We start from the raw sequence: 10,328 nt of genomic DNA, 5'->3' as shown, positions 1-10,328 counted from the left end.
ACGCTCCATTTTAAGTTGTTCACAAATAAAATTACCAACGGATATCTTTATGTTATGACCGATGAAATTCCATCTGTATATCTTCATGATATTACAATGACCAACGTTGGTTTACCGACGGAATTCAGTCGGTATGTTAATAGACCTTATTATCTAAAATTATTTATATTAATTTTGATTTATGTTAAAAATAATTATCTATATAAGTTATTATCAAGAAAATACTTTTAAATAATTTTGTGATAATGAAATAAAGAATAATAGTTAATTTATATGATTAATGTTAAATTTATATTTTAATTATAAATATTTGTAATATTTTTAAGTAGAGATTAGAAGTGAACATTTAAAATATATATTTTATATTAAATTATTAGCTTGGATTAATCTCCACCATTGATCATTATGATCAATGGTGGAGATTGTTCATTGTGTAAGAAAACCTAGCCTTTCCCTTCTTCCTCTCTTCATCCTTCATTGTAAAAAAACTTGGCTTCTTTCCTTCTTCCTTCTCACAACCGCAAGATCCTCCTCCTTGCCACCGCCGGTCCTCATCTCCGCCGATGCCACCGCCGCCAGATCCCGTCACATATTGTTCTTCATGCTCTACTCTGTGATTTGGAAGCAACCCGGCATATTTTCATCTTCAGGTATTCCTCTATTCTCATTTCGTTTTTGTTGTTGATCTTGGTTTTGGTTTCTGATCATCTTTTCTGGCTTGCAGTTTGAGAGTGTTTGTGTTGCAAGGCTTATTAGAGTGTTTGTGAGGGAAGCAAGAGCTCACAAAACCATTGCTCCTTTGGCTGGTTCACGAGGGAAAAGCATTGAAGATCAACGCCAGCCGTGAGTATCTCCAAATCCCCAAATCCTATTTCATGGTCTCCTGTCTTTGATTCACTTTGCTTCACTCTATCTAGGGATTTCTCAATTAGCAAACCTTGATAAAGTTTGCATTCTTGGTTGTAGCATTTCATCAGGTGAAAAACTCTTGGTTCATGTTTCCATTCATTAACTGATGCATGTCATTGTTGCTCAAGTTCTTTGTTTTCTTTGAAGGTCTTGGTGCTGTTTTGAATGTAGCAAAACCAGCAAAGGGATCATCAATTGCTGTTTTCGGCCTTGGAGCTGTAGGACTTGCGGTGAGCTGTCTTTCAATGATATAATTCAAACTAGCTTAATATAATACAAGCATATAAGATTATATGTATCTAATGATATTGATGATGATTAACAAATAGGCGGCCGAAGGGGCGAGGATCTCAGGGGCTTTGAGAATTATCAGTGTTGATGTGAACTCGAGAAAATTTGATCAAGGTCTGTGAATTATGATGTTCTTGATTGAAGTTTGACTTGGTTTATGTGGTTTGATAAACATATTTCCTATTTGAATGTGGTGGCAACTGAAATTGTGTTTCTTCGTTATGCTCTCTGAATTATCTAGTGCTTTCATTTATTATGTTAAAACTCATCCTTTTATTTGGATTTTATTTAAGTTCATTTAACTTAATGAAAAGAATATAAAATGGAAAGAAAATTTTACTTTTATTGGATGTGTCTGTTGAGCAGAAAAGAAAGAAATTGGATATATAGCACTAATGTATTTCAGTCACATAATTTTATCACCAAGCTCTACATATCACCAATTTCAAAGCTGTTTTTATTAGTGATATTTTTCTTAACCCATTTCTTTAGAAATTGTAGTTTTTGAGAAAAAAAAAAATTATTCTAGATCTACCAATAAAATGGCGATGTTGAAGTTATTATCATTTGAACGTGTCAATGGAATTTCGTAATCTTATTATTTTAATATTAAAGATTATTTATCTGAACAAAGCCATGTAGTTTTTGGTTTTTTCCAATTAAGTTTTCTAAATTAAAAATATTGTGGATCCACTTATGTTGTGATAGTGATGTTGTTATCATCTGTACATGTGAAAAAAAATTAATTCAATTATTTAACTATGAGATTAGTGTACTCTTGCAAGGCTGTGTGGTTGAGTTGGAAGGTTGTTTCATGTTCTTTTTATTGTTGATGAAAACATACTTTATAGCAGATTTGATTTATTCCTACCTCTCAAAGCTCTTAATGAATTATATCATACAGTTGAGTTATCTAATTATTAACTAATTAATACTAAATGATTTGTTTAATATAAATTGTTCATTTATATATTTTTTTAAAGAAAAAGATGCACATTTGAAACTATAAAGATTGTTAGAGAATATGAATGACGAGCAACAAATTCTTTGTATAGTTGGTGAAAACATATTCAGCTGATTACCTGATATTTTATGGGGCATCATGTGGTTTTTTATCCTATTACCATACATATTTTTGCTGATTTGGGGTTTGAATTAACTAAATAATTAAGAGCATATTTTGAATCTTCACACCACATTCAAATAGGCCTCTGTTTCTGCTTCCAAATATTTTGTTTTATGCGTCTGCCAAACCTTGGATTTTGCTAGATTTATTTATAAATTATTGTTATATGCTTAAAAATAATTGTTAAAAAAAAAATGGTTGACCTTATATGAAATTCTGGTTTCTAATGATGAGGCATTATTATGAATATTTGCCAAAACTGATGTATTTTGTTTCATGTGAGATGCAAAGGAAATGGATTTGATTCACTAATTTCTTTAATTCTATCTATAAGATTTTCTTCTTGTTCCTATTTGATGTTCTACAGATGATTTTCAATTGAATGCTTTATAAAGTTTTGGTTTTTCCATATATTATTACAAGAGATTGTATCATCTCAAGCTATCATGTCATACAACACACATCTCTATAAACATATATTTTCTTGTGTGTGTGTGTGCTAAGTTGTTAATGGCATATGCATGTCTGTGTGGGTCCATGTGTATTTTATTAATATATATATATATATATATCCTAACTCATGATTATTATTAATTATTGTATTCATATTATTTTTACAATAAAGGTACTGAGAGAAGATTGCAAGCAATATCAAATTCTGAAGAATTATTGAGTGAGTTGATTCATGCTAATTTTGGTTTTTCTATAACTTTATAGTCATATTTGTCTCTTTAAAAATTGACATCTAATGTAATAAATTGGAATTTAGTGAGTTGATTCATTCATGCTATTTGTCCTTTTATTGAAATTTGTGTGAGAATTGGAATTAATTTATTATAGTTATTTAACAAATGAATCCTTATTGTTAAAATAGTAATCAAAGTTCATATAATAGTACTAAGCATTACAATTTGCTTCTTTTTTTTTGTGCATGAATGTGGCTTTATTTTAGTAAAACATATCATTTAAGTTAATAAAAAAGAAATATAATAGAATATAATTAGGATGATGATATATCTTAAAGAATTACGCATTATTGTTTTTTTTTTGGTTAAGGGAAAATTACGTTAGAATATTTTTCTCCATTTTTAATAGAGTAATCTACTTTTGTTTGAGTGGCTTGAACTTACCAAATTTATTATGATACTAATAGAGTTGCGAAATGGATAGAGACCGTTCTTGGATGTATTCGAGACTCCATGATGGGTTCATTAAGCCTAACTATTTCAATGGAGCTGAGGGTTTTATTTCTTTTGCATTTTCTCAACATGATTTCGTCCGTGGGAATAAAATTAGATGTCCTTGTGTTGGTTGTCAAAATAATAAATGGCAAATTTCTGACAATGTCTGCAAGTACCTTTTTCTTAAAGGCTTCAGTTATGGTTATACTACTTGGATTTTACATGGAGAACAACCGACTGGAGAGTCATCACATAGCAGGGCTGACGATGAGCCAATATGTCAAGGAAAATATGAAAATTTATATGCGAGGATGGTTATGGATGTTGCAATGGGGAGTTTTGATTTTGATGCTCATCAAGGTAATGAACCGAGGGTAGAATGAACCGTTGTGGTCTGGATGTGTAAACCATACAAAGTTATCAGCTGTCTCTCAACTTTTAAATTATAAGACTGAATTTAACATGAGTGAGTCAAGTTTTAATCGTCTCATAAAAGTTGTAAAGAGCATGTTGCCACCAGATGAATGTTTACCAGAAGAATTTTATAGAATGAAGAAGAGACTGACAAAACTTGGACTTGGTTATGTCCAAATTCATGTATGCCCGAAAAATAGCATGTTGTTTTTATAGATAAACACTTGAGTTAGAATATTGCTCAATATGCGGACATCCCCGATATAAGCCAAGTAAGTCAAGTGGCAGAAGACAAAAAAGGATTCCTTTTAAGATTCTGCGTTACTTTCCACTTATACCAAGGCTTCAAAGGCTTTATATGTCTACCAAAATTGCTGAACACATGACTTGGCATGCATATAACAAAAGTAATGATGGAGTGCTTTGACATCCAATTGATGGTGAGGCTTGGCAACACTTCAATCTCACACATGAATCATTTGCTATGGAACCTCGAAATGTCCAGCTTGGGTTTGTGTGCTGATGGTTTCAATCCATTTGGCCCAGCTTCAAAACCATATTCTGTATGGCCAGTAATGCTTAGTGTGTACAACTGACCACCATGGATGTGCATGAAAAAACCGTACATATTCCTTGGTATGGTCATTCCTGGAAATCCAAATCAAAATATTGATGTTTTTTTACGACCCCTAATAGATGACTTGAAACATTTGTGGAGTGATGGTTGTATGACGTATGATGCATATAGGAAACAAAATTTTACGTTACGTGCTGCATTAGTATGGACAATTAATGATTTTCACGCCTATGGGATCTTGTCTGGGTGGAGCACTCATGGAAGATTATCTTGTCCATACTGCATGGAACATACAAAGTCTTTTATACTAAATCATGGTAGGAAGCTATGTTTTTTTAACTGTCATCGTTGATTCTTACCTTCAGATCATCCGTTCAAGAAGCAAAGAGATAAGTTCAGCAATGGAGTGGAGCGTGATGCTCTGATTCCTCGATATTCAGGGGAAGAAATATTGATGAGAATTAATTCTCTTCCTAATATTACATATGGCAACAATGTCAGTACTGAAAGTGTTCCAGGCTATGGAGACAACCATCATTGGGTGAAGAAAAGTATTTTTTGGGAGTTGACATATTGCCATACCAATCTTATTCGCCACAATTTGGATGTCATGCATATTGAGCGAAATGTTTTTGATAATATTTTCAACACAGTAATGGATGTCAAAGGAAAAACCAAGGACAACATCAAGGCACGAAAGGATTTGGAGTTGTATTGTAGACGACCACAATTGCATTTGATTGAAAGTAATGGATGGACTTTCAAACCTAAGGCATCTTATTGCTTGAGTAAAGAGCAAAAGAAATGCGTATGTGCATGGGTGAAACAGTTGAGACTTCCTGATGGTTTTGCATCAAACATAGCACAATATGTAAATGAGGCCCAAAGCCAATTATATGGGATGAAAAGTCATGATTGTCATGTATTCATGCAACGTTTTCTTCCGATTACATTTTGAGATCTTCTGCCCAATTCAATTTGGGATGTGATTACTGAACTATCTCATTTCTTTAGAGATATTTGTTCAACTGAAATCCGCATCGATCATATGATATTATTGGAAGGAAATATCATTGAAACAATTTGTAAGATGGAAAAATTCTTTCCTCCGGGGTTTTTTGATAGCATGGAACATGAACCAATACACTACCATATGAGGCTAAGGTGGGTGTGCCTATACAATATCGCTGGATGTATCCATTTGAGAGGTAATATACTCTTCTATCTTTAGGGTATAGCATGTACTTGACATTCATTTAATATATGGCTCCTATTAATGCTAAAGTGGTTTTATTATATATAATTTTCAGATTTTTGCATCATATAAAGAAGAAGGTGAAAATTTTGGCATGTGTTGAGGGATCCATTTGTGAGGCATATGTTATTGAAGAAATTTCATTATTTTGCTCATTATATTTTGAACCCAATGTGGAAACAAACTTGAATCAGGTTCCACGTAATGATGATGGTGGTGATACGGAACCAATGGGACGTCTATCAATTTTCACACATCCCGGACGATTTCTCAGTGCTAAGCCATTATTTCAATATCTAAAAGATGATGAGTACTATGCTGCGGAATTATATGTTATAATGAATTGCACGAAGGTCACCCCCTACATTGAGTAAGCTTTATGTGTGAGTGTTCTTCCTATGGTTTATACTATAATTAAGCTAACATTAATCCTTTCATAATGATAGCATCTTTGATGAAATGGTTAAAGGAGATTCTCCAAATATAAGAGAAGTTGAACTAGAGAAAGTGCGAAATACAAGATTTGCACAATGGTTCAAAAATTATGTAAGTTCAAATTGTGAATTTAATAAAGGTAATATATTTTATATGTTAATGCTTACGCACTAATTTTTACATTGCGCTACAATAAGTTCAAATTCATAGAGATGAAATTTATGATCGTCTTATTGAGATTTCTTATGGCCCGGCTCGTAGAGTACAATGCTACAAAGGATACTTTGTAAATGGTTTCAAGTTCCAACTAGTGAGAAACAGCCAAGCGTCCATCTTCCTTTTCTTACTCTTTGATTAATAGGCTTTTCAAAGGTTTGGTGAGGATTTACGTGCTTGCATGCATTCATATATATATATATATATTAACTATTCCCATATATATTTCTTCATGGTGGGCCCGGCCCTTTTAAAAAAAGTTTAATTCACGTGAGTGCATGCATAGCATAAGCCCATAGCATGGTTCTCACTTTCATTTTTTTTCTTTTTATTTATTTATTTACAAAAGCAAGTAATGCCACATAGACCAACAATAGTGCCAAAGTTCAAAGTTGAAGAAACAGTACACGCATGTACCACTATCCTGATAATCACACATCAAGATCTTAAACCATGGCTTCCTAGTCATCATCGTCAAGAGCATTCCGACGCCTTTGAATTGTGACTTTGGTCTGTTTGCTAGTTTGGTCATTGATCTGCTTGAGGAGTGATATAAACTTCTCTTCAGATACCTTCTCAGTTATCTGCCCCATTTGAGCAGCCCTAAGGACAACATCATCTACTTCTTTTGCTTTATCAGCTTTCACCAAAGCAATTTGAGCAAGTCTTTCTCTCGCTTGAGCAAATAAAATATGATTTAGCATCAGCTGTCTCCGTTCTTTTGCTTTCATTTTTGCATCTTCTTGTTGGCCCATCAACTCTTGCATTTTTCTTTGTCTTATAGCTTCCAGCTCTGAATCATCCATGGATCCTGGGTGATATGCCAAGCTCCACTTGCCTTAACCTTTGACCAGTGACGTTGAGTATCCCTGGGAACCGCAGGTCCGTAGTCTCCAGAGTCTGTGACCATTGTTAATGCAGTACCACGAGGAAGAAGAACATTTCTCTGGGCTTTGATTACCATTATAGTTGTTTTCTATCATATCCGAACTTCCATTTTTATCAAAACAATCATTCTCCATAGCAAAATGTAGCAACATTGCCTCTTGGTGTGAATTCTTTTCAGCATTTCCCTTGCCTATTCTGTTGGACATAATGCCTTCAAACTTCTCCTCTTTTTCTTTTTGCAAAAATTTTTCATCTTTGACTCCATCATCTTAGCGATGTTACAGCTGCAAACATCCTTGCATTTTGGGCGAGTCCGGTCCTCCAAAGCTGCTACCTTTTCCGCCTTCTCTCCATAGCGATGTTACAACTGCAAACATCCTTGCATTTTGGGCAGGCCCGGTCCTCCAAAGCCGCTACCTTTTCCGCCTTCTCTCCATAGCGATGTTACAACTACAAACATCCTTGCATTTTGGGCGAGCCCAGTCCTCCAAAGCCGCTACCTTTTTACGCCTTCTCTCCATACCTCATGAGGGAGGCATTTATGGCGAGAACAAAATGGAGCACGAGTGCCCTTCATCACGAACCTCTTGCAATGCAAAGTAAAGCCCTTGGCCCTCCTCCAGCACTGGTAGCGGTAGTGGTGGGCGACAGCAACAATAGAAGGCAGTGATGGTTTCAAGCAGCAATGAAGGCATCATGTAGTAGCAACGATGAAAACAATTTCCTTTTTTTTTTTTTTTTGGCTTCTTCTTCTTAAGTCTTCTTGTCGGTTCCTTCTGTCTTCTTTCGCCTTCACAACTTCTTCCAGTTTTCAGGCTCCTTCGTCTTCCACGGGCTCCTCGTCAAGGGCACAGCAGCAAGCAAAGGATAATGACATTAGCGGCGACCAAGACAAGGATAATGACATTAGCGGTTACACTGATCGTGGTGGAGAGACGTGGAGCGGTTGCTGCATGGCCGCATGAGCATGAAGACCACGACAAGCACATTCTCTTTTATTTGTTTATTATTTATTTATTATATATATATATATATATTACATATTAAATATTTCATTTTAATTTTTGATGATCGTGGGGTAACTACGCCTGACGCCCCACGTTCCCCCTTTTTTATTATTATTATTATTTTTTATCGTATTTTTTTTTATCGTATTTTATTTTAGTTTAATTTATTATATTTATATATTATGATTTTAATTTATTATATTTATGTATTTATTTTATCTTCCTTTGATTTATATATTTATATATATTTATATATTTTATTTTTATTTGATTTTATTATTATTATTATTATTTTTTATCTGATTTGGATATTTATTTATTTATTTATTATCTTTATCTGATTTTTTTATCTTTATCAATATTATATATATTATTTGTATTATTTATTTTATTATTATTATTATTATTATCATTAGTTTATCTATATATATATATCTATTTAATACTTTTTTTTATTATTTATTTATTTTTATTTATTTTTATTTTATTTTTTTAATAATTTTTTTTAATTTAATGTTTTTAATTATTATTGTTATTATTATTATTTATTATTATTATTATTTTAAAATTAATTTTTTTTTAATTTTTTTTAATTTATTATTATTATTATTAATTTTTTTATTCATATCATGTATATCTCATTATTATTATATTTATTATATATATATATATATATATATATATATATTTTAATTTGCTTCAAGATCAGTGCTCTCAGCTGAGCTTGAAATTTATGGATTTGAAATCGCCTTGAGATCTGTGCTCTCGTCTACTCTTGGAATTTGAATATTTAGGATCACTTCGAGATCGGTACTTTAGCTGATCCAGAGATTTGAGTATTTTAGACCGCCTTTAGATCTGTGCTCTTAGCTGGTCTTGATATCTGTGTATTTTGAATATTTTGGATATTTTGGATCGCTTCGAGATCGGTGCTCTCGGCTGATATGGGATTTGGGTATTTTAGACTGCCTCGAGATCGATGCTCTTGGCTGGTCTTGAGACTTATGTATTTTGGATATTTTGGATCGCCTCGAGATCGGTGCTCTCAGCTGATCCTGAGATTTGAGTATTTTAGACCGTCTTGAGATCAGCGCTCTCGACTGGTCCTGAGATTTGTGTATTTTGAATCTTTTGGATTGCCTCGAGATCGGTGCTCTAGGCTAGTCCAGGGATTTGAGCATTTTAGACTGCCTTGAGATCTGTGCTCTTAGCTGGTCTTGAAATCTATGTATTTTGAATATTTTGGATATTTTAGATCACCTCGAGATCGGTGCTCTCGGCTGATCTGGGATTTGGGTATTTTAGACTGCCTCGAGATCGATGCTCATGGCTGGTCTTGAGACTTGTGTATTTTGGATATTTTAGATCGCCTCGAGATCGGTGCTCTCGGTTGATCCTGAGATTTGAGTATTTCAGACCCTCTTTAGATTGATGCTCTCGACTGGTCCTGAGATTTGTGTATTTTAGACAGCCTTGAGATCTGTGCTCTCGGCTGGTCTTGAGATTTGAATATTTTGAATATTTTGTTTAAATTAGGAAATACATTTAATTTATTTATTATATATATATATATATAAACAAATGCCTCCTTCATACTTCTCTCACGAAGAAATTTTAGTGAGATTGAGTGAGAGAAGTAGGAACTTCAAAACTTTTTGTATGTCATGGCCAAACATATTTTTGATTCACGAAAATGAAACTTTAGGATAACATGGCATGTATTTCATCATAGACAAAAGTACATAAAAGTTAATGTTGCCTCAAGAAGTATGCACAATCGTACATGACCGGTCTACCTTTTTTTTTATTATTTTAAGGGACCAGACGTTCCGTCATGGACAAACATTCTACATTATACATAGTACTTCTTTAGAAAATGACCATTAATAGGTGGCATGGGTCTTTCTCCTTTGTCATCAATGAGTTGGTATGTGCCTCCTTCGTAGACGATCTCCACGACATATGGACCTTCCCAATTTGCTTTGAATTTGCCCCCAGCCCGCTTGTTGGTGATGATAGGTCTTCTGAG

The 10,328-nt window shown here is 33.5% G+C and overlaps 1 protein-coding gene and 1 long non-coding RNA gene across 3 annotated transcripts; one reads left to right on the top strand and one right to left on the bottom strand.

Moving 5' to 3' along the window:
- Positions 1 to 487: 487 nt before the first annotated feature.
- Positions 488 to 6,281, top strand: LOC120257389. 2 transcript variants are annotated; one of them, XR_005535667.1, is made up of 9 exons: positions 488 to 650; positions 725 to 843; positions 918 to 977; positions 1,057 to 1,139; positions 1,239 to 1,314; positions 2,952 to 2,999; positions 3,480 to 5,706; positions 5,809 to 6,123; positions 6,200 to 6,281. It is a non-coding gene; the product is annotated as an uncharacterized LOC120257389 (long non-coding RNA). The 2 variants fall into 2 exon arrangements; XR_005535666.1 differs by lacking the exons at positions 2,952 to 2,999; positions 3,480 to 5,706; positions 5,809 to 6,123; positions 6,200 to 6,281 and having other exon boundaries at positions 1,239 to 1,533.
- Positions 6,282 to 6,865: 584 nt separating this feature from the next.
- LOC120257390 (DNA-binding protein DDB_G0278111-like) lies at positions 6,866 to 7,269 on the bottom strand. The gene has a single exon (XM_039264860.1). The coding sequence runs from the start codon at positions 7,208 to 7,210 to the stop codon at positions 6,866 to 6,868; it is 345 nt and encodes a 114-aa protein (XP_039120794.1). The 5' UTR covers positions 7,211 to 7,269.
- Between the last annotated feature and the right edge of the window lie 3,059 nt (positions 7,270 to 10,328).

The sequence above is a fragment of the Dioscorea cayenensis genome, unplaced genomic scaffold (genome assembly GCF_009730915.1).
Source record: "Dioscorea cayenensis subsp. rotundata cultivar TDr96_F1 unplaced genomic scaffold, TDr96_F1_v2_PseudoChromosome.rev07_lg8_w22 25.fasta BLBR01002079.1, whole genome shotgun sequence".
NCBI classification, from domain to species: Eukaryota; Viridiplantae; Streptophyta; class Magnoliopsida; order Dioscoreales; family Dioscoreaceae; genus Dioscorea; species Dioscorea cayenensis.
This window is presented reverse-complemented; position numbering and strand designations above follow the sequence as displayed.